The sequence below is a fragment of the Delphinapterus leucas genome, chromosome 16, assembly GCF_059928025.1.
Source record: "Delphinapterus leucas isolate spDelLeu-1000000601 "Yukka" chromosome 16, BTC_Dleu_Yukka2, whole genome shotgun sequence".
Lineage (NCBI taxonomy): Eukaryota > Metazoa > Chordata > Mammalia > Artiodactyla > Monodontidae > Delphinapterus > Delphinapterus leucas.
In genome coordinates, this window is record NC_143144.1 from 43064900 (window position 1) to 43089369 (window position 24470).

General features: G+C 39.5%; 2 protein-coding genes across 2 annotated transcripts; one reads left to right on the top strand and one right to left on the bottom strand.

Moving 5' to 3' along the window:
• Positions 1 to 344: 344 nt before the first annotated feature.
• LOC149747267 (uncharacterized) lies at positions 345 to 24253 on the bottom strand. The gene is given in 2 exon segments (XM_089897848.1): positions 345 to 12723; positions 12725 to 24253. Coding segments are annotated over 2 exon segments (1086 nt in total). The 5' UTR covers positions 13342 to 24253; the 3' UTR covers positions 345 to 12254.
• On the top strand, positions 2896 to 5228 carry ZNF239 (zinc finger protein 239). Its single transcript, XM_030764602.2, has one exon. The coding sequence runs from the start codon at positions 3028 to 3030 to the stop codon at positions 4243 to 4245; it is 1218 nt and encodes a 405-aa protein (XP_030620462.2). The 5' UTR covers positions 2896 to 3027; the 3' UTR covers positions 4246 to 5228.
• Positions 24254 to 24470: the final 217 nt, after the last annotated feature.

Genomic DNA, 24470 nt, shown 5'->3' on the forward strand with positions numbered 1-24470 from the left:
ATATTTTATTTTATTAGATTGTCCCTTTTTTTTTTTCATGTTTTTTTGCAGTACGCGGGCCTCTCACTGTTGTGGCCTCTCCCGTTGTGGAGCACAGGCTCCAGACGTGCAGGCTCAGCAGCCATGGCCTACAGGCCCAGCCGCTCTGCAGCATTCCCAGACCGGGGCACGAACCCGTGTCCCCTGCATCGGCAGGCGGACTCTCAACCACTGCGCCACCAGGGAAGCCCGATTGTCCCATTTTTTTTAGATGTGATATCCCCTCAGATTTCTCTGGGATTTTAATGATGAACCTTTTAAATTCTATTTCCTCTGTTTGTTGAGTTTGTGTCTCTCTTTATTGATGTTAGTTTTCTACATTTTTTTTTTGTCTCCTTGTTTTCTCAATTGTCTTTTTCCCCCCCTCCCCAAAAGCCTTATGTTCGCAGTATGATACTGGAGTGTACATCCTCAGCTGATGCTCAACCCTTTTTGATGCATGCGTGTTCTACTTACAGGGGACACCTCTGCTGACTGGGCTTGGGATGGATCTAATAAGAATCCAGATGGTGAGTGATGTAGACCCTTTTTTTTTGAGGTTACCTGTTCAGGCCAGTAAGTTATCTGGGACGTGCCCTGCTTCAGTCTCCAGCTCTGGGGTGTCCTCCTTGTCGGAAATTTCACTTCACAGGTTTTCTTGAGGCTTTATCCTGGGTACATGTGGAGTCAGTTGTTTCTTTTTGTACCTCAATCCTGTCATTGTACAGGTTTGGCATTACTTCTGCTTCCCTCTTCAGCCCAAATAATACTATTAGGAGTCCTTGTTTGGCGGACAATTTATTTTGTTTTTGAAGCTTTATACGAGGCCGCTACCCTTAGCCTCCCAGTATTTCATTTCTTGTGGGGAAGAGGGTCATTGGGAGAGTGGTGCTGCAGCAACTAGTTGAGCCATTAGAAGTGCTTAACATGATTTGATAAACCTCTTTCCAGAATAAACCTCTCTTACTTCATAATTGTTGATTCTGAGCTTGGAATTTCTAGGACTTCTTGAGAATTTCGCCTACTTCTTTAGGAGGCTTTTTCTGTACATAATTTGAGCTGTGCATTTGTTTTTTTCCTACTTTCTCCATTAGACCTCATCCATCTGCTCTTTATCACTAGGAGGTCCCCAGCATTCTAGTGATGACAACCTTTCTTTTTTTCCCAAGACTATTGTGGTTTTGTTTTTGGTTTTTTGTCATTTCAGTGTAATGTGAGGATCTTCACGCTAATTGTTTTGAGTAACATACATACCACAGATCTTCCTTGACTTACAATGGGGTTACATTCCCATAATCCCATTGTAAATTGCAAATAGTGTTAAGTCAAAAATGCATTTAATACACCTAATCTACCAAACACCATAGCTTAGCCTAACCTACCTTAATCATGCTCAGAACACTTAAATTAGCCTACAGTTGGGCAAAATCATCTAACACAAAGCCTATTTTATAATAGTGTTGAATATCTCCTGAAGTTTATTGCATACTATACTGAAAATGAAAAACAGAATGGTTATAGGCATATTACTTGGAGCTGTGGCTGCTGCCATTGCCCAGCATCATGAGAGAGTATTGTCCAGCATATTGCTAGCCCAGGAAAAGATCAAAATTCAAAGTACTGTTTCTACTAAATGCACATCGCTTTCACACCACCATAAAGTCGAAAAATCCTAAGTCAAGCCATCGTAAGTCAGGGACCATCTACAGTAAGTCTAAAATCTGTATTCCTAGCACAGTTCTCTCCCAGGAGTTCCAGACCCATGTATCTCACTGCTTACTGAACAGTGCAAGAATGTTCCACCAACACCACAAATTAAACAAGTCAGGTTCTGAGTTTGTTATCTGTCACCCTTCCCCACTCCAGCCTTGGAGATTGATTCCCTATGTTATGGTATAGTACCCCCATACCTAAGTCACTCAAGGAACTTGAGGATCATGCTTGGTGCCTCCTTTCCCTTTTGAGTTTAATCAGTCATCATGTGATTTAGAATGAATCTCTCCCTTTCTCTCCGTAACTATCCTCCTTATCACTTTTCTTCTGATTCACTACAGCAGCGCTCTCTCTCTCTCTCTCTCTCTCTGCCTTAAAGTCTTGCTCATTTTTGATGGTGTTTATAATCAAAGTCAGTCGTTTCATTCCCAGTTGTAATCCTTTAATAGCTTTACATCTCGGAGGAGTCTCTGAGTACACACCAAGCCCTTTGAACATGTCATATTGTCTCTCCGCATTTCACTTTATTTTTTTCCTTACATTTGCTCCCAGAAATCTTCCCCAAGGTTTGAGCTGAATGCCCCTACTCTGTGCTCCCGTGACTGGCTGCGCATGCATCTATGGTAGCACTTACATGTTATTATTGTTGACCTATTTGTTCTTCTTCCCAGTAGGCTCTAGTGTGTCAAGCAAAAGGATTTCTATTTTATTCTTTGTATCCCCAGCACCTATTAGATTACCAATTAAATGCAAATTTAATTAAAATAAAATGAAGTAAAGTGAAATGAAATGTGGCAAGGATGTGGGATCCATAGCCATCTGCAGGGCTGGGGTATGAATACTTTCATTGGCTTTACTTAAAAGCAGAGACAAGATTTCTGTCTTGTGTACCCACGCCCTCTCCCTTCCTGACATTAACCCAAAGGGCATGACTATACGGACAAGACTGAACTTTTTGCTAGCTACCTTAGGCACTGCAGTTCTGAAATCTTGAAATCTACCCTTTGTCTGTTATCATTGAATTCTCTTTGTTCCCTAGGAGACTTGAATGAAAATTCTGTGGAGAATCAACAGAAAGGACTTAGGTTATCTCTTGCCTGAATAGCTTTCCTCCTGGCAAATATTGGAAGAGATGTCCAGTACAATAACTGGGAGTCAGGATTAAATTGTGAATCTTCAGTGTACAGGAACCCTGAACTAGATGTTCCCCCTTGTCAAAAGTGGGGAGAAGCATCTTCTCATATTTCCAAAAACAAAAGCAGTTTGGTGACTCTTCAGAGTGATGATTTAAAAAACATGGAAAGTGAAGAATATTTGTCTTTGAAAGTCCCAAGCCAAATGGCCACACAGGACTCAGCGACGTTCTGTAAGAATGAGCCCCAAGATCCTCAGGAAAGCAAAAGTCTGTTTGTAACTGAAGAAAGCACTGAGAGGAAAATCTCAGAGAGCAAAAGTCCTCCCATCGACCATTGTTCAGAGAACCTTCAAAATAAACTTGTGTCTGATGTAAAAGAAGTGGTCTCGCCCTCATTCAGAGGTGAGACAATATGCCACATTGGCCAGTCAAAAGAATCCTTGGATCCCTTTGACTGTAAACACAAGGACATTTGTGGTTGGAAGTCATGGGTGATCAGTCGTAGTCATCAGAGAGCTCATACAGAGGAGAAGCCCTGCACCCATTATGACTGTGGGAAAATACGTACCACCAGCCCAGGTGGTCACCCAGGTGAGAAAATCCACACTGCTGAGAAACTATACAGATGTAGTCAGTGTGGTAGGGACTTCAGTGAGCGCTCAGAGCTAGTCCTTCATCAGAGGGACCACACAGAAGAAAAGCCCTACAGATGTGATCAGTGCGGGAAGGGCTTCACAAGAAGCTCAAGTCTCCTTATCCACCGCGAAGTCCATGCAGATGAGAAGCCTTATAAGTGCGACAAGTGTGGGAAGGGCTTCACGAGGAGTTCAAGTCTGCTCATTCATCACTCAGTCCACACAGGCGAGAAGCCTTACAAATGTGACAAGTGCGGGAAGGGCTTTACTCAGAGCTCCAAACTGCACATCCACCAGCGAGTGCACACTGGAGAGAAGCCCTATGAGTGCGGGGAGTGTGGTATGAGCTTCAGTCAGCGCTCCAACCTGCACATCCACCAGCGCATCCATACGGGGGAGAGGCCCTACAAGTGTGGAGAGTGTGGGAAGGGCTTCAGTCAGAGTTCAAACCTTCACATCCACCGATGCTCACACACGGGGGAGAAGCCTTACCAGTGCTATGAGTGTGGGAAGGGCTTCAGCCAGAGCTCAGACCTCCGCATCCACCTCAGAGTCCACACGGGGGAGAAGCCCTATCACTGCGGCAAGTGTGGGAAGGGATTCAGCCAGAGCTCCAAACTCCTCATCCACCAGAGAGTCCACACTGGAGAGAAGCCCTACGAGTGCAGCAAGTGTGGGAAGGGCTTCAGCCAGAGCTCCAACCTCCACATCCACCAGCGGGTCCACAGGAAAGATCCCCATTAAATGAGGTCTTCAATCGCATGCTTGTACTCTAAAGACTTAAATATTTTTAACATCACTCTTAGTTTTATATTCTCAGGATATAGTAAGAGTTATTCCGATAACTTCCCTCACTGGAAAATCATTTAAAGTATTTAACTACCAAGCACTTTGTTATGCTACACAGTGAATTGATTGCCCTTGTTCCTCAGATGGGTAGAGTGAAAATGTCTATACTGTGCTGTTCAGTCAGTGTTACTAGAACTACATACCCTACCCAGCATTTTTAAGTGCAAGAACCTTATATTTCTCCAAGCAGAACATGTTTCCTTTGTTCACATTCTCTGAGAAATTGGAACTTTGGCTTCTCTTCAAATCACATGCCTTGTGTTTTCCTATTTCCTTCCAGCCCTGAGTAGCCCTCTCTAAATTCTGGTTATACAATGTTAGTTTTAGGTTGAGGGGGTGGTTGGAGGTATAATGGGCATGGAAATCTGTTATTGCACACACGTACTACAGCCTGTGGCCTCACAAGAACGTGGAGAAGAGCTACTCGTGCAGTACACCCCACACACTACAGGATGTGGGAGCCCTCCCCCTCCTCCCCATAAGGCAACTGCTCAGGAACGTAAGTAGTTCTTTTTCCTGGGTGCAGCTAGTCTGTTGGGGTGCTTCCAGGTCTTGCCATCTCAAATGACACCCCCACCAAATTAAAGCCAAGTAGGGTACCTACACCATGTTGAAACATGTTAAATGAAGTTGAAATATATTTAAATGTATTTAATTTGTCTCTCAACACTGAACCTCTCTTATTTCCTTAAATTTCTTCACCATCCATGTTCTGAACCAAACAAAGGAGTCAGGAGAGAGAGTTCTGATATTTTTCTCTTCAGACTCAACTTGTTTTAATATTTGATATACCCCCAAAAAGTCATTTGTTTTTGCAGCATTGTTATTGAACCAGACTGGGGTTTGCTTGCCCATGCACAATAAAGCCAATCTACTTACACTGGGTTGTGAAGGAAGTGCACCATTTACTACAGGGCACCAAACAAGGGGTCCAAGCAGCTAGTGCTCAAAAGGCCTAAACTCCCTGATGGCTTTCAGGGAAAGATTTTAAAAGGGTGAGGAAGGGGGGACTGGGGTGCATGATCAGCTCGTGGACATTCTTCTGATTGGTTGGTGGTGAGTTAATCGAGAGTCAACATTGTCAACCTTCTGTTTCCATCCTGTCTGGGGTCTAATTGCTTGTGGGCAGCATACAGTTAACTTCTTCCACCTGGTGGCAGATTCAGTATCTGCAAAACAGCTCAAAGGACATTGCGCAGAATATTATCTATAGCCCTCCAGGAGGAACTATAGGTCCTTGACTTTATTTAATGGCTATTGTTATTTTGTCTTGCTTGACTGTTTTCCTTTCTTTCTGCATTTTCTCACTTCTCTGATTAAATTTACTCTTTGGAACTCTGGGAAGGCTTGGAGAGTATGTTTGGGATGACCAGGCTTAAAATATGCACAACTAATTCACTTGGGGTGTGGAGCTAGGACACCGCAAAGGGTTAAGCTAAAACAAGAAGTTAAGAAGCTTGTGCAACAGTTGAGAGAAACGTGATTGGAAATACATAACTAGAGTGGAAGTTACTATACAATGGACTCCTAATTGCAGCCCTGATTTTCTAAACAATGACTGATGATTCCCCAAGCAGTGCTCAGGAGGCTGCCCAGTCACCTATATTTCAGTTATCCACCAATGACTAATATCCATACATGAAAAATGGTGGGGGGGATATGGATGCAATATTTATTACCTTGAGAAGGTGGGGTTGTAACTGGTTTATCCTCATCAAAGGCAACCTGAAGCAGTTAACTGGACATAGATAACAGGGAAGTGACATGTTAACTTAGGGGAAATGTAGTTAATCTCAAAGAAGGAATGGAGGAGGGCCACAGATTGAGACTTGCCTTCCTTCAAGAGACAGTCCCAGAATATTTGACTCCAACTCAGAGCAGCCCACATGGAATGGTTAGGGTGGTGACCCAGCATCTGCCCTTTGGCATTGTGTAATACACTCACTTGTTTGGATACCGTAAGATGGCATCACAAGTGATGTGATTCTGCTTCAGTGACCTCTAGAATGATGAATGCCTCCCAGTTTCTCCTGCCCTCATAAGATTATATCTGAGCATCTATTCTGGATTTGACTCGTTTATCATATATGTCTTCTAATTGGCTGATGTATATAATCTATCTGGGACTTGGAGTCAAATAAGATCACAAGAATCCATGTGCACTGAGACCAGAGGGTAGATTTGAAGTCCAAGTTTCAAACGCGTATAAATTAGCCTGTTTTTCCAAGTCTCCTTTTATACGTACCTTAAGTTATCAATGTTTTTAATTATGGTTAGCTTTTACTGTTCTCTTTTAAGCATTACCTTCCTTAATACAACTGAAGTGTGATCAGAGTCCTTGGGAAGCATTTCACTGATTGTAGTAAGGCAGTCTGGGGGAAAAAATTAGTTAGAAAAAGAGACTTTTGCATGAAAATGCAGGAAGAACAACAGGGGATGTGTCACATTTCATCAGATCTTAAAGATGCCAATGGATTGACAAGAGAAAACAGTTTGTTAATTTTTAAGACACACACACCCCAGTTGCAGAGATGTGAACATGAAAAAAAAAGGATATGTTGCAAAATGGTTCCTTTTCAGAATTCAAGGGTTGCCCTAGGATTGATCCTTTACCAGTACTTGACTTGAACAAAGAGCTTTGGAAATTCAGTAATTGTATTCAATTGATAATTCTAACACTAACTTAGCAAAGAATCTAGGTTACAGATTACTTGTTGAGTACTTGAGACAAGATTTTACAATTCTTAAAATTCTTACCGGGCTTCCCTGGTGGCGCAGTGGTTGAGAGTCCGCCTGCCAATGCAGGGGACATGGGTTCGTGCCCCAGTCCGGGGGGATCCCACATGCCATGGAGCGGCTGGGCCCGTGTGAGCCATGGCCGCTAAGCCTGTGCGTCCGGAGCCTGTGCTATGCAACGGGAGAGGCCACAACAGTGAGAGGCCCACGTACCGCAAAAAAACATGAAAAAATAAAAATTCTTACCTATTCGGTAGGTGCTATTTACTTTCTGTGTGGATCATTTAAGATCTTAAGGTCAAAATACTGGTGAATATGTGATCACTACTTGTAGTCACACTTCTAAATTATAACCTTTTAAATTCTTCCTGTCTCATCCCCCACCATGATAGCCAGAGTTAGGGGATAAAATATGGACGTTCACTTTTGCAGCTCCACGACCTTTCTCACTGTACTTTCATTGAAAAGAAAGGCACATAACAGCATGGAGGGCAAGGCTGAACCATAGGTAATGAGGACCAGGAAAAGTCCAAAGCAACATGCCCGAAGTAGTTGCAAGAGTAAAACTGACATTGAGTTGGTACCTGAGAGCAGGTGATACCAACAAGTAGGTTCAAGAGGTAGAGCTGGGAAAAGCTAAGACATAGGGAGTGTGTTGCAACTGATCGGCAGGGGCTATGAAAATCATTCAGGGTTTAGTCAGTTAAGCAAAATGCTTAAGGGGAAAGGACTAGAAAGTGTGCTTTTGTTAAACATCTCTCTGGACAGCATTAAAATCCTAGAAAGTTTTTACGTTTATAATACCACAGCAATAAAGGGAACAAATGAAAAACCACCAGTAAATAGGAGGTCTCAATAAAAATTTGAAATATGGAAGGAGGACAGCTACTGTATCAGAGCAGAAGCAGAGACCATTTATACTACCTGCATTAAGGACAAGAAGGAACCAGCTTGGCTCCAGACTCAGAAATGCTTAATACTGTGGAGGACAGGAGTGAGACATGAAGGGAAAGCAGTGAAATTAGTGGCCAGTCGTATACAGGACATTCCCCTCATTCCATACACACTTGCCCTCCTCCACAACCCCTGTGCATTGTCAACCAGGGACTTACCCTCCAGCAAGAGATGGGAAATTTCTTCTCTGTAGAAATGGCCCTGTTGAATGACCCCTAGAGACCTGTATTTTGACTTTTGTGAATCCAACAGCAAAGCAGTTATCTTCTAGCTCCAATACATTTATAACAGGGCTTCAAAATTCATGAAATAAAAACATGAAATAGCTGTAGGCAGTTTATCAATTATAGTTAGATATTTCAACACTCTCAGGTAATTGATAGCACAAATGGACAGAAAATGACTATCAACTAACTCAACATTTATAGAATACTCCAACAATACTCCAATAATACACATTCTTTTCAAGTGCACATAATACAGGCTATAAAACAAGTTTCAAACGATTTAAAAGAATGGAAATCATACAAGGTATATTCTAGCACTAGAACAGAATTAAATTAGAAATCGCTAACATAAAGATACCTGAAGAGTCACCAAACATTTGGAAATTAATGGCTCCTAAATGTGCCATGGGGTAAAGAGGAGGTAACAGTGAAAATCTGAAAATATTTTGAACTGAATGAATATATAAAACTTTGTGGGATGCAGCTAAAGCAGCATGGAATTTTATTAATAATTATGTCAATAAATTCAGCAACTTAGTTGAAATAGAAAAAGTCCTTGAAAGGTACAACTACCCAAGTTCACTCAAGAAGAAAGAGAAAACCTGAATAGCCCTATTTAAACGATTTGTAGCTGACCACTTTCCCACAAAAACAAGTACAGGCCAGATGGCACAAGTGAATTCTACCAAACATTTACGGAAGACCTAGTAACAACTGTACACCAACTCTTCTAGGAATAAACATTTTCCAACTTATTTTACGAGTCAACATTACCCACATACCAAAGCCAGACAAAGACATCACAAGAAAAGAAAATCATAGATCAATAACTCTCATGAACATAGATGCAAAAATTCTTTTAAAAAATAGCAAATTGAAACTTCTAATCTATAAAAGATGGTAATGCATCGTGCCCAAATAGGATTTATCCTAGAAATGCAAGGTTGCCTTAGCATTCAAAATCAATGTATTTCATTATATTAATATACTAAAAAAGAAAAACCATATCTTTATAATGTAGAAAAAGCATTTGAAAAAATTCAACACATTCATGATTTAAAACTGTCAATTAGGAATTAAAGGAATCACCCTCAATCTAATAAAGGGCATTTATGGAAGAACATATATCTGACATCATATTTTATGGTGAAATAAAGAGCGGTTTCCTCCTAAGACTGGGAACAAGGCAAAGATGTCTACTCACCACTTGTAGTCAACGTTGTCCCAGATGTTTAGCCTGTGCAACAAGGCAATAAAAAGAAAAGACCCCCACCCTCCGCGCACCTTGTGCTGCCGTCCCAGTGTTACCAAATCAGGTCTGGATGCTTGCTGCTCAGAAATCAATACTCAAGAGACAAATGTTGGTAGAAAGGAAAGTTGCTTTTAATCAGAATGCTGGGGAGATGGTGGACTCCCCAAAAACCACCTCCCAAGATTCTGCTCAGCCATGAGAAGTTCTTAAAGGGAAAAGGTAAGTAATCTCAGTTAATCCTTGAGATAGGAGGTCAGAGGCATCGCCATCCCCCACTGCATGCAGGCTTGTCATGCAGGCTTGTTGACTTCTTATGATCTTTCTTTCAGTACTGTCTTGTTCACACAGTTCGTTCGCAAGATTACTGAAGGGGAAGCTAGGGAAGAGATCGGGTCATGTGTTAATTACTTATTCATTTCTACTTCTTTGATCTATGGAAAGAACCAACAGATTAGGCAAGGTATTATGTGATCAATAGGGCCAGAGATGAGTAGAGCATGGGGGCACCTGGTTTAAGGTTAGTGACAAGACAAAAGCGGCCTCCGGCAGAGAGCTCTCTCCAGCAAAGAGCTTTTTCCTGCCAAAAGCTGCTTACAAACCCCCACTTGTCAGAACATCATTCCATTTTTATTGGATTATGGTCGAAGGTCTGTCTTCTGTAACTTCATGCTGACATAGGGCACCATATTCTTAGAGTGGAAGATGTCGACATGGGTCTGTAGTATGTCTTTACTGACAATTGTAGTTGACCATTTACATATACGGGCAGAACAAGCTACAATTATTTTGATGCCCACAAAGATACAGATTATTATGAGCAACAGTGTTAATCCCGTTCTCTTAAGGCCAAGTTCTTGAAATTGTGCTAGCCATAGATCTAGTACTTTTTTGTAAATAAGAGGCAGGGGATATGGAGGGGCCTTTGTCCTTGGCAGGGGGATAGGGGTGGGTGCAGGGTTCTGCTCAGTTCCACCAGTGCGTGCTGCACACCGGCAGGAGCTAGGTTTGAGGCAACTAGGCTGCGCCTGAGGTTCTGGGCAAGCAGACAGGGCCATGGCCTTGCTGGCTCCAAAAGGGGCACAGAGACCTAGACACAGGAAGGGAGAATGCATGAGTCAGTGGAGACAGAGATTGGAGTTATGCAGCTGTAAGCCAAGGAACACCAAGGATGGAGAGCCACCACCAGAAGCTGAGAGAAAGGCATGGAAGAGATTCTCCCCGTGAGCCTTCAGAGACTGCATGGCCCTGCTGACATCTTGATTTCAGACTTCTAATCACCAAAACTGGAAGAATAATTCCTATTATTTTAACCCACCCAGTTCGTGGTACTTTGTTACTGCAGCCCTGGAAAACGAATATACAGACCTTCAAAAGTGGCCCTGAGACAACTGACTTTTCCATTTGCAAAAAAAAAATGAAAGTAGATCACTAATTTATACCATTAAAAAAAAATTCCAGGGTTTCCCTGGTGACGCAGTGGTTGAGAGTCCACCTGCCGATGCAGGGGACATGGGTTCGTGCCCCGATTCAGGAAGATCCCACATGCCGCGGAGCGGCTGGGCCCGTGAGCCATGGCCGATGAGCCTGCGCGTCCGGAGCCTGTGCTCTGCAACGGGAGAGGCCACAACAGTGAGAGGCCCGCGTACCGCCAAAAAAAAAAAAAAAAAAAATCCAGACAGATTTAAAAATATAAACATGAAAAGCAAAACTTCAGTCTTTTGGAAGAATATCTTTGCAACCTCAGTCTAGAAAAGAATTTCTTAAACAAAGAGCAAAAAGACCTAAGAAAAGATTGTTATATTTGCATCAAAACTTAAAACTTCTATACAGTATAATATAGCATAAATAAAATTAAAAGATAAGCCACAGTCTAGGAGAAAGTATCTGTAACCTAATGTAGTCAACAAATAAATATACAAGTTATATAAACAAATCCTGGAAATGAAAGAACAGATGATCCAATTAAATACATATATATCTCCAAGCTCATGGTATTGTTGCCTGTATTTCAATTATCTGAATGCTGCAGCATATGTTATTTTTCTATCTCTAAAATATAGAGACTCTTTTGAAAAACATAATTATAATACCAGAGAAACTAATAACCCCTGAATATCATGAAATATCTGTGGTCATAGATAACACAGTCAACAGATGCCACAGCCAATGGTGGATACATAAACCTACACATGTGATAAAATTGCACAGAACTAAATATACCTACACATAAATGAGTACAAATAAAATTGAGAAATTCTGAACTAATTGGTGGATTATATCAATAATGTAATTATCCTGGCTGATATTTGTACTATATTTTTACAAGATGTTACCATTGGGGGAAACTGGGTACAGGGTACATGAGGTCTCTCTGTATTACTTCTTACAACTGCATCTTACAATCTACAATTATCTCAATAAAAATTTCAATTAAAACAAAAAATTACATAGGTATTAAGTATGGGACAACTTATACACTTCATATTCATATTAAAATTATGAAATAAAAACTTTATGAGTTATTAAGCAAATATACATATACTTCCTACTACAATGCTGCATTCCAATAAGCAAACCTATCATGAAAAGTTTCTCTACATAGCATACTTATATTCTGCAAAAGGCCTCCTTTTTAAACTTTTTTTGACACTGTAACATCTTCAAAATATTAATAAAGTTATCAAATATTAATTATTTGTTACTCAATGAAATGTCACTTCTAGGCAAAAGATTTCTCATATATCCTGGGTCCCCCACCTCAGTCCCAGGTTGTTTCTGCTATGCAATGAGTCCAACAAGAGGGTGAAGGTTTCAGGATGTTGACAGGGGTTTCTTCTTAGTGCTCTCTGCTGTTTACTGAAATCGAGATGCAGGTGAAATGTTCCATTACACCTGTACTGTTTCTCCCTAGTGTGTTCTCTGATGTGTTGTGAGGAATGACTCTGGTAGAAGGTTTTCCCACATTGGTTACATTCATAGGGTTTCTGCCCTGTGTGGGTTCTGTGATGTACTGTGAGGGATGACTTACGGTAGAAAGTTTTCCCACACTCATTACATTTATAAGGCTTCTCTCCTGTGTGTGTTCTCTGATGTTCCCTCAGTTTCGACTTCACAGAGAAGAATTTTCCACATTTGTGACATCCATAGGGTTTCTCTCCTGTGTGAGTCCTCTGATGATTAATGAAGTTTGGCTTCTGGGAGAAATTCCTTACATTCATAGGGTTTCTCCCCGGTATGTATTCCCTTAGGTACTGTGAGGGCTGACCTATCACTGAAGGCTTCCTGACATTCATTACACTCATAGGGTTTCTCCCCTCTGTGTGTTCGCCGATGTACATGGAGATTTGACTTCTCACAGAAATTTTTTCCACATTCATTACATTCATAGGGTTTCTCCCCTGTGTGTGTTTTCTGATGTACTGCGAGGCCTGACCTATACCCAAAGGTTTTCCCACATTTGGTGCATTCATAGCATTTCTCCCCTCTGTGTATCCTCTGATGTAGGATGAGAAATGACTTATGGCTGAAGGTTTTCCCACATTCACTACATTCATAGAGTTCTTCTCTTACATCTGTTTTCTGATATGTAGGAAGCTTTGGCTTCTTGTAAAATGCAGTACCACACTGATTAATTTTATAGACTTCTTTCCCTATATGTGTTTCTTGATGCTGCAAGAAATTTGGGTTCTTGCAGAATACTTCCCAATCTTCATAACAGTTAAAGGTTTTCTCTCCTTTATAAATTCGCTGAAGGAGTGACTTCTTTCTGAAACTATTCACTTTCAATACACTCACAGTATCTCTTCCCCATGATAACTCCATAGTGCTTATTTAAAGTTGACTTCTCACCAACAGACCACCTCCCACAATCATTCAATTCATAGTGATTCTCCCTTGTATGAGTTCCCTGATGAACAGTGAATGTTGGTCTATCAGAAAAGGCTTTGACATGTTCATTACCTCCATAGGGCTTCTTCCATGAGCTTGCTCTCTTATGGGTAATGAAAGTTGCCCCCTCATTGAAGGCTTTCCCACATTCACTATATTCAGAAGAAAGCTTCAGAGTTTGAGTATCTTGATGCTGAAATATGTCCTTATTTTGACTAATGGCTTTTCCAGTTCTATCATATTCTAAAGATTTCTCTCTAGAATGACCTGTGCTTTGTACAGAGGAGTAATTTCCCATGTGTATTAAACTCATAAGGCTGCCTTACAAAGGAGTGTCTATTACTAATGATTAATTCTGAAAGAGAATACAAATTCATTCCCTATGAGTCATATTTACCAGGTATTTTTCTTGATAAAATAGAGTTTGTACACAGAGAAAATGCTTTTCCTAATACACTATTTCTCTCTTTAGTCAGTGTTTTGTTGTTGACAAAATCAACTTTCCACCAATGCTGGTCTTCCTTTTCCTGGCTCTTCTCCATCAGGTCAACTATGCAGAAGTATAGAAATGAAAATAATTTGCCATAGTTTATACATGTTAATATATTTCTTATGAAGAGAAGACATATTCATATGTCTTATTCTAGCCCAGTCATTTGCTATGAAAGTAATCTCAAGGGCATACTGCCTTGCTCCTCTAGGTTTGAAAAATAAATAAATAACTTGCAGTAGTGAAAAATGGGGAATCTGGCAACAAAATGCAATAATTTGACACTTCAAAAACGTTTATTGTGGTGATCATTTTGCAATATATACAAATATCAAATCATTACATTGTACACTTGACACTAAAATGTTGTATGCCAATTATACCTCAATTTGTTTTAACTGTGACATTCAAAAATAGAGAATTTGAAATAAACACAAACAATAAATTTAAAATGTTTGAATGACTGCTTAATCTTGGGGTGGGGAACTTCACAGGTTAATAGAATCAGCCCAACAACTCAACAAATATTAAGTAGAATCACAAGGAAAATTAATAGACAATGATGGTAAGGGGAGATATCAAGGAACAATTAGACTCGGAACAATTAAATCAGGGCCTAGTCATTATCAAAGCAAGAGCCTCACTAATGTACATGCTTACAACCTCATCCTCCTCTTTTCTATTCCACATAACACCACCAAATTAAATTTCAGAAAGTACTCATTTTCATTAGAGTTAAAAGGAAAGCTATTGCCTAGGCTATATTTGCATTCTCATGGGGATTCACAATGAATAGTAGTGCCTAAATGAAGTATACATTCAGGCTATTCTTACAACAGGATCAGAGGCACATCTTTATTCATCTAGCATATCATCTAAAACTTACAGTCTGGGGACTTCCCTGGTGGTGCAGTGGCTAAGAATCTGCCTGCCAATGCAGGGGACACAGGTTTCAGCCCTGGTCCTGGAAGATACCACATGCTGCAGAGCAACTAAGCCTGTGCGCCACAACTACTGAGCCTACGCTCTAGAGCCTGCAAGCCACAACTACTGAAGCCTGTGTGCCGCAACTACTGAAGCCCACGTGCCTAGAGCCTGTGCTCCGCAACAAGAGAAGCCACCACAATGAGAAGGCCGTGTGCCACAACGAAGAGTAGCCCCCACTCACCACACCTAGAGAAAGCCCGCGTGCAGCAACGAAGACCCAATGCAGCCAAAAATAAATTAAATAAATAAATAAAATTTATTTTTAAAAAAACTTACAGTCTGAATTTCACTTATACAATCAATTATCCACTGTTATTAGAGTCTAGAGTACTTTTCCCTATCTCTTTACACTCATCTTCTGATTTGTCTAATAATTGTGGAAAGTATTCTTATGTCAATTTTCTGCCCTTTGCAATTAAAGGCAGAAAATAAAAATTCTAAATTCTCAACTATATTCAATGAAATCTAAAGAAAGAAGGAAAGAACAAATAAGGGGCACTTCCCTGGCGGTGCAGCGGTTAAGAATCCACCTGTCAATGCAGGGGACATGGGTTCGATCCCTGGTCCGGGAAGATCCCACGTGCCATGGAGCAACTAAGCCCATGCGCCACAACTACTGAGCCCACAAGCCACAACTACTGAAGCCTGCATGCCTAGAGCCCATGCTCTGCAACAAGAGAAGCCCGCGCACCTGCTAGCTGCGACTAGAGAAAGCCCACATGTAGCAACAAAGACCCAACGCAGCCAAAAAATAAATAAACAAAAATTTAAAAAGAAACAACAAATAAGGTCTCCAGATTTCTTTCATCCCTTCATTACAGCTGAAGCAATACTTCAGAGAACTGAATAAGAAAATTGAAGGATGATATAATGGTGAGGATTTACTTCACTATTGCATTATCCTTCCAAGAATTTCCATCATTCATTTTCTTATATTTTAGTGTATTTTAGCACTATTGAACATAACTGATGAGCAATGTTGGAATAATTGCTAGGGGGATGAAGTAGCAAAACATTTCAAAATACTTTAAAATAAGATCACAACAATCCCATATTTCTTAGATTTATAAATGGGACCAAGTCACCCATGTGGAAACTGCAAGATAAAATGAGTTTTATTCCATTTAAAAATATAAGTAAATTTTCTCTTTGTTCATTCAAGTTAAAATTTTATTTTAATTCATAAGAAATTATGAAAGTCATAAAACAACAACCCTTGCAAATAATTAGAACTGCTTCAAAAAGAAATTCAAAAAAAAAATTGGGTACACTGGATCCCTAATGGTATACCAAGGGTTAATATTCTATTTTGTTTAATATTTGAAGTATATCACTATTCCTTTCTACATTCCAATAATGGAATACAGTCCATTATTTCTTTTTATATTTCATATGTACTTTTCAAACACCATATACCTGTATTTGTAAAAAATCCAAATTGACAATATCTGTCTTTTAACAAGAGGGTTTAGTCCTTTTGAATGTATTGTAATTACTAAAATATCTAGGTTGGTTTCCTTCATTTCACTTACAGTTTCCACTTATTCTAATTTTTATTTGCTTTTCCCCTCTCTTTCATTGTTCTTTTTTGGTCTGATCTAATATATATATTTTTTTTCTTTTCTATTTTCTTACCTTCAAAAGTTTAGAAGTTATACATTACTTTCTTCTAGCATTTACTCATTAAATTTTACCATTCATATTTAACTCAACAACACTTCTAAAAAATAAAAGGATTTTAGAACACCAATCTGGTCAACTGATAAATTATTTACATGCTACTGTTTTTCAATATTTTATTTTTGTTGTTTTTATACTCAACAGAACATTGCTACTACAGATCTTCCTTGCCTTACAATGAGGTTATGTCCCCATAAACCTATTGTAACTTGGCAATATCAAAAGTCAAAAATGCATATAATACCCCTAATCTACTGAACATCATAGCTTAGATTAGCCTACGTTAAACGTGCCCAGAACATTTACATTAGCCTAGAGTTGGGCAAAATCATCTAATGCAAAGCCTATTTTATAATACCGTTGAATATCTCATGCAGTTCACTGAATACTGTACTAACAGTTGTATGGGTACAGGATGGTTGTAAGGTTGTTAATCCTCGTGGTCATGTGGCTGACTGGAAGCTACGGCTCACTGCTGCTACCCAGCATCACAAGAGAGTATCTTACCACCACATATCGCTGGCCCAGGGAAAAGATCAAAATTCAAAGTACAATTTCCAGTGAATGGGTATTGCTTTTGAACCAATGAAGTCAAAAATTCATGAGTTGAATCACTGTAATTTGGGGATCATCTGTAATTTATACAGATAATATTTGTATAAACGTACCCATATCTTTACTTGTTTCCTCCCAGAACTGCTTCTCTTCAAGTTCCCCTGTCTGAGTTAAAGGTACTACCAGACATCTAGTGCCTCAGGAAAAAAAACCTTTCAGTTTTTCTCTTGATTATTCTTTTTCTCATACCCATAATCCAATCTAACAACAAATCCTGTTTTGGCTACAACTTCAAAATACATCAAGAATCCAATCATGTCACTTTACTTTCTATTTCCAAGCCGGTATTAAGGCACCACAATCCCTCACATGGAGAACTGCTAACTGCTCTCCTTGACTTTACTCATCCCTCCTCCCCACCCCCTCTGTCAACATTTCCACTGTAGAGCAGCCAGGGGTATACATGAAGCAAATCAGAACATGTGCTCCTTTGCTCAAAACCTTCCAATGACTCCATCTCAATTAGAATTAAGGAGCTTTCGGGACTTCCCTGGTGGTCCAGTGGTAAAGAATCCACCTTCCAATGCAGGGGATGCGGGTTCAATCCCTGGTCAGGGAACTAAGATCCCACATGCCGTGGGGCAACATGCCACAATGTGCCCACGTACCACAACTACTGAGCTCACGCACCTCAACTAGAGCCTGCGTGCTGCAAACTACAGAGCCCATGCACTCTGGAACCTGCGCGCCACAACTACAGAGGCCATGCGTCCTGGAGCCTGCAAGCCACAACTAGAGAAGAGAAAACCCACCGCCACAACTAGAGAGAGGCCTGTGCACAACAACAAAGAGCCCACACACCACAATGAAAGATCCCACGCGCCTCAATGAAGATCCTGCGTGCCACAAATAAGACCTGATGCAGCAAAAAAATAATAATAATTAAATAAATAAATAATAAATAAATCTTTAAAAAAAAAGAATTAAGGAGCTTTTGATAGCCAGTAAAGCCAAATACTGGCACCAACTACCTCTCTGATATCATCTCTAACTCTCTGATCTCTCTTCATCCTGGCAAATGCTATCCTGTTCTGCAGACACTAAACACTCTGGCCTCAAGTTCATGGCACAGGGTATACCATCTGGCTGGAATATTCAAAATCCACTGGCCCCCTCCATTCAGATCTGTGTTCATTGTAATATTGATCTTAAAGAGGCTCTTCCCTGATCACTTTCATAAAGAGCACCACATTTCATTCTCTTTTGCCACTAAAATGCAGTCATTATATTGTTAGCAGTTGCAACCCCAGCACACAGACAAACCTGGCATATGGTAGATGTCAAATTAATACTTAGTGAATTAATACATAATATATGATTAAAAGACGACAAATGAAATTGATGTAGAAAGAACAACAAATATTTAAAATGAGAGAGGCAAGGATTGGATTTTTGGAAGAAAACCCAAAAAGAAACCATTTAGCTCTTATCCGCCAGGGTGATATATGCATCTGAGGCACGAAGGCCAATTATTCTTGGTCACTTCCAAAGTTCTATTAACTCTAAAAAAAATTTCCTAAAAAATCTCAAACATGCCAACATCTGAACTAACTCCTTGGGATCCAGTTTCTCCCAGGTTACAGTAACGTCTATGCTAACTCACCTGGGTGGCTCTGACTTTGGGACTCTTCCTCTAACATCCATGGCTCTTCTCCTTGCTCCAATTTGAAAATCACCTCTGGTTTGGTAACACAATACCTTGTGAATGGAAAATGACACAGGACTTGGACCAGGTGGCCTGAGGTTCAGGACCTTTAAAGGAGGACAAAGTTAGCCTGCACGAAAATAAATCCACTGGAACATTTCACTGGGGAAGAGAACACAAGTGTTCTTTGTAGTGCCCAAAAGGGATCATCTTTGACTCCTGAATTTCAAATCTATAAATTATTAATCTCTACAAAGAAACCACCTATATCAGCAGCTAAAAAGGAAACAAATATTGTTTGGAGTTACAAATTATACAATCCCTACCCACTGAGATGAGGTGGCTATAGTTCTCCAGCATCATGTCCCTGTCCAGGGTCCTCTGAGCAGGGTCCAGGTGCTGCCACTCCTCCTGAGTGAAGCCCATAGTCACATCCTCAAATGACACTGGCCCCTGAAACAGCACATCTGTGTTCAATCTACAGTGACCAGAACTGGATAGCATGCAATATGTTGGGGATCTAACACCTGGTCATGTTCACAATTAATAGTTCAAGAGAAAATGCAATGTAGGATCCCTTCTCTCAGTACTATATGTTGTGGGAAAATGAGGAATCATGGTATAAGGTCTTGCCAGTGTATTAATTTCTTAATTCATACAAAGAGCATAGGAGTTCCTGCCAGTGTTCCAGGAACTGTCCCAATTTCTGGGAATACAAAGAAAAATAAAAGGTTAATCCTGCTCTCAAGGAGTTTATAATCAGGTCAGAAAACATATTTAAACATAAATATCTGCAACAAATTTTACAGAAGCAACGATAAAAAGTCTCTGAAAGGTAAATGGGCAGTTGCAAAGGGGGAAGAAATGTTAAGTTTTATTTTGTATTATCAGGTTGAGTTTTATTGAGGAGTAAAGTATTAAGTCTTGACACATGAATCACATATTCTTTATAAATATGGGCCAACGACACAAAAAAAGGCATGGAAGCATTAAAAAATACTTGATAAATTTGAAAACACATGGCTCAAAAAAGAAAAAGAATACTTGATAAGTTAATGGAACTATACAGTAGGAGAAAAGGGTTTGAGATGTATTAAGATAAAGCCTCACAGACATAATTAGGAGCAAGATTATAAGCAAGATTACAAGTTATTGTGGATATGTCCTCCAGCCTAAGGGTTTCAAAACATTTGATCATTTACCCCTTAATTAAAGTTTGAGCACTCATCCAGCATGGCTGTTTATATCTTTATATGTACATGAAATCTCATTCTTATTTTTAAAACACAAATATCTGAACATCAATATGCTAATAATTCCTTCCCACATTCCAATAGCTTTTCTTGGGTACTCCCTGGGGCAGTGTTCTCAAAGTGTGGTCCATAAGTCAACAACATCAGCATCAGCTGGGAACTTGTTAGAAATGCAAAATTCTCAAGCCCCATTCCAGACCTACTATGATAGCCAGTGTCCAAGATGGTCATCACCTCCTCCCTCAATGCCCTTGTACAATCCTCTCCCACATTAAATAGGGCTGACCTTTGTAACCAATAGAATGTTGCAGAAATAACAGAGTATGACCAATGAGGCCAAGTCACAGAAGGACACTGCTGCTTCCACTTTGTTCCTTCATGGATCACTTTCTCTGGGTAAAGCCAGTGGCCATATCATGAGGACACTCAAGCAGCCCTATGGAGAAGTCTACATGGGGAAAAAATGAGGCCTCCTGTCAAACATCAATACTAATTTGCTAGCCATGTGAGTGAGCCATCACAGAAGCAAATCCTCCAGCCCCAGTCAAGACTTCAGATGGCTGCAGCCTCATGAGACCCCTACGTGAGACAATAAGTGTTTCTTGTTGCCTTTAAGCTGCGAAATATTGCGGTGCTTTCTTATGCAGCATTAGATTAAGGCATCTACAGAAACAGATACTCTGGGCATGGGACTTAGTGAACAGTGTTTTAATAAGCCCTCTAGGTATGAGACACCAAAGCTGAAAAACCAGTGATCTAGGGAAGTCAAAAACAAGGACACTAAAGGAATTTGAAGGCTCTGGCGCCTACAGCTACAACAAACATTAAAAACAGCCCAACTCCTAGCCAGACTAACACAAATCCTCAGACTAAAAATTTATTTACCTCAGTTCTATCACCAGATACATGTCCAGCTCTCAAAAAACAATTGCAATACATACCAAAAAGTAATAAAAAACATACGAAGAAGAGACAAAGTAATAATCAGAACCAGACTCAGATACAACCCAAATGTTGGAATTATCAGACAGGGAGTGTAAAATAATGATAATTAACATGTTAAAGAGTTGAATGAAAAAAATTAGACAACATTCAAGTATAAATGAGTCATATAAACAGAGAAATAGAAATTCTAGAAAAAAATCTAAAGTAAATGCTCCAAGTCAAAACCACAGTAATAGAAACAAGGAATGCCTCTGATGGACTCATCACACAACAGGCCAAGGAAAGAACCAGTGAACTTGAAAATAGGTCAACAAAAACTTCACAGACTGAAATGTGAAAAGAAAACGAATGAAAAAAACAGAACATCCAAGAACTGTGGCACAACATTAAAAGGCATAATATATGCATAATTAGAATACCAGAAGAAGAAGGAACAGAGCACAAGAAATACCTGAGTAGTAATAACCAAACATTCCAAAATTAATGACAAATCCAGGAAACTCAGAGAATATCAAGCAAGATAAATGTCCCCAAAACCACATCTCAACCTGTCTTACTCAAACTGCAGAAAACCAAATACAAAAGATCTTGAAAAAAGCAAAGAAGGGGTGGGGGTGGTATTGGGCCCCAGGGGTTGGTGGAATGTGAACCTTACCTACAAAGGAACAACGGTAAGAATTACAACCGACTTCTCAGAATCCAAGCCAGAATCCAATGCAAGCAAGGAGAGAATGGAGTGAAATATCTAAAGTGTTGAAGGAAGAAAACCACCAACCCAGAATTAATGAAAAGACACACTGAGGCATACATTTATATAATTCTGAATGACAAGGATAAACTCTTAAGAGCTTCTAGATGAAAGAACAGCTGACTCGCAAAGTAAAGAAAAGCATCCTAGCTTCGGACTTCTCCTCTGCAGGGGTGAAAGCAAAAAGACAATGAGATTATGAGAAAAGAATTTCAATCCAGGAATATTATACATAAATAAATAGTCTTTCATATGACAGGCCCAAAACCAGATGTGTTCAAATGAGCAGGCCCTCGAGGAATAAATCACCCCTGTAATCTCTGCAGAGAAAACACTAAGGAGGTACTAACAAGCTGCCAAGCAAGTCTCAAGCAAGGGGAAGGAGTGAGAAACAATAGACCTTGTTATTGAAACATGGTTACAACTAGATGGATAATATTAACATGATTTGAAATGTATAACATAATATTAAAGAAGACCTCCTGAAACAGAAGAGACTCTCCGTAAGAACAGAGCCAGTAATATACTGATAAATTATTAAAATGGGGCTTCCCTGGTGGCGCAGTGGTTGAGAGTCCGCCTGCCAATGCAGGGGACACGGGTTCATGCCCCAGTCCGGGAGGATCCCACATGCCGCGGAGCGGCTAGGCCCATGAGCCATGGCCCCTGAGCCTGCGCGTCCGGAGCGTGTGCTCCGCAACAGGAGAGGCCACAACAGTGAGAGGCCCGTGTACCGTAAAAAAAAAAAAAAAATTATTAAAATGGAGCCTGGGTGTGGGGAGGAGTAATGGGTGGATTAAAACTTTCGAAGGTCATCTAAGAGGGGCTGGAGGAAGAGAAGTAGCAATCATTACACCATGGAGCAGCAGAAGAGCAACAAAGTAATCTTATATGTTAGTAGATATGGCTCAGTTATAATATTTAGGTGTGGGTTAGTAGCTATGAGAACTAAAAATCAGAAAACTACCAAATTAACAGAGAAGAAAAATGAAGCAATGACAAATTTGAATATACCAGAAAAAGTAAAGATTCTAAAGAAGTATAATAGTATAAATTATGATATATATTGCATTATGTTATACTCAAAAATAATATGTAGTAAACTAAGACAGATATATAAAACCAAATATACGAATTATCACAGAAAATGGGAATGGATATATTTCTTATGCAAGACTAACATGCCATATTAGTCTTAAAAAAAAACCCAAATGTTGCCATTTGTTGTTTACAAAAAATAACTCTAAAACAAAGTGATAAAGAATGGTTAGAAAAGAAGGAATGGACAAAATACTACAAGAAAATGCAAATAAAAGGAAGCAAGCATGGTCTTATTCATATCAGATTAAGCAGAATTTGCAGCCTTAAACTTCAGTGGGGCAAAGGCAGATACGATGTAATGATAAATGGTAAAAATTAATCAAGGTTTAAGTCAAATCTGTATATGTCCAAATAGATAAAAGAAAAACTGCTACAGTTACAAGATAATTTGGTTAAAGAAAACAAACCACAATCACGGTAAGAGGCAATATATCTCTATCAACAAGAAAGGACTATCAAATGGAGTTTGTTGAACTCACATGTTCAGGTAATTACTAATGATAGTTAAAATTCAGTTACTTAGAAAAATGTCTTTCATACAATATTTTAAATACATACTATCTCATACTCAGGACAAACCTATAACATAGATACTATTTTTCCCATTTAACAGATAAGAAAATTGAGGCAGAAAGAGGTTACCCAACTTCCCAAGGTCACCCTAAATTTGAACTAGGTCATCTGAAAATAAAGCACCACTTATAATCGTTATGTTATGCTGTGCTTTCAGAGACAATATTGCTAAACCCTACAAATCAGAGGTTTTACAAGCTACTTTGTCTGATTATGACCTATAAAACCAAAATTTTAAAAACTCACTAAAAAGTCATTAACTCATAAAATAAGACATTCTCCAAATTAAAAACTTTAGATCAAAGAAAAGTAACCAACATCCAAATTACTACTGTCCTAGAAAGAAACAAAGGGGGAAATTCATTACATGAAAACTTAAGACCTAAAACTAAAGCTGTCACAGAGAAAAATTGTCTTTAACTTATTTTTTAAATAAAGACTGAAAATAATTATGAACTTTGTTTAGCTAAAAGAAATATGAAAAATAAAAAACAAATCAAAAAAGTATGAAAAAATAAGGATAAAATCTTAAGTGAATAAAATTAAAATAAAGCCAAAATAAATGAGGAAGACTAAATTAAACCAAAAGCATTTTTTTTCAGTATGTCTCATACATAAAATGGGCAAAACTGGGGTTGGGGGGGAAGAAAACTAACATAAAACTTTAAGACAATTTAATTTAGCAAACAATTTTTTTGGTTGTTGTGCCTAAAAATTTTTACAAGGGGGGAGGAAATATACCTGATATAATGTTTTGGGGGTTTTGTTTGTTTGTTTGTTTTTTAGAAGATGTTGGGGGTAGGAGTTTATTAATTAATTTATTTATTTTTGCTGTGTTGGGTCTTCGTTTCTGTGCGAGGGCTTTCTCTAGTTGTGGCAAGCGGGGGCCACTCTTCATCGCGGTGCGCGGGCCTCTCACTATCGCGGCCTCTTGTTGCGGAGCACAGGCTCCAGACGCGCAGGCTCAGTAATTGTGGCTCACGGGCCCAGTTGCTCTGCGGCATGTGGGATCTTCCCAGACCAGGG

Bases quoted from the DNA above. Each gene is read 5' to 3' on its own strand.
- ZNF239 (XM_030764602.2), top strand. From the start codon at position 3,028: ATGGAAAGTGAAGAATATTTGTCTTTGAAAGTCCCAAGCCAAATGGCC.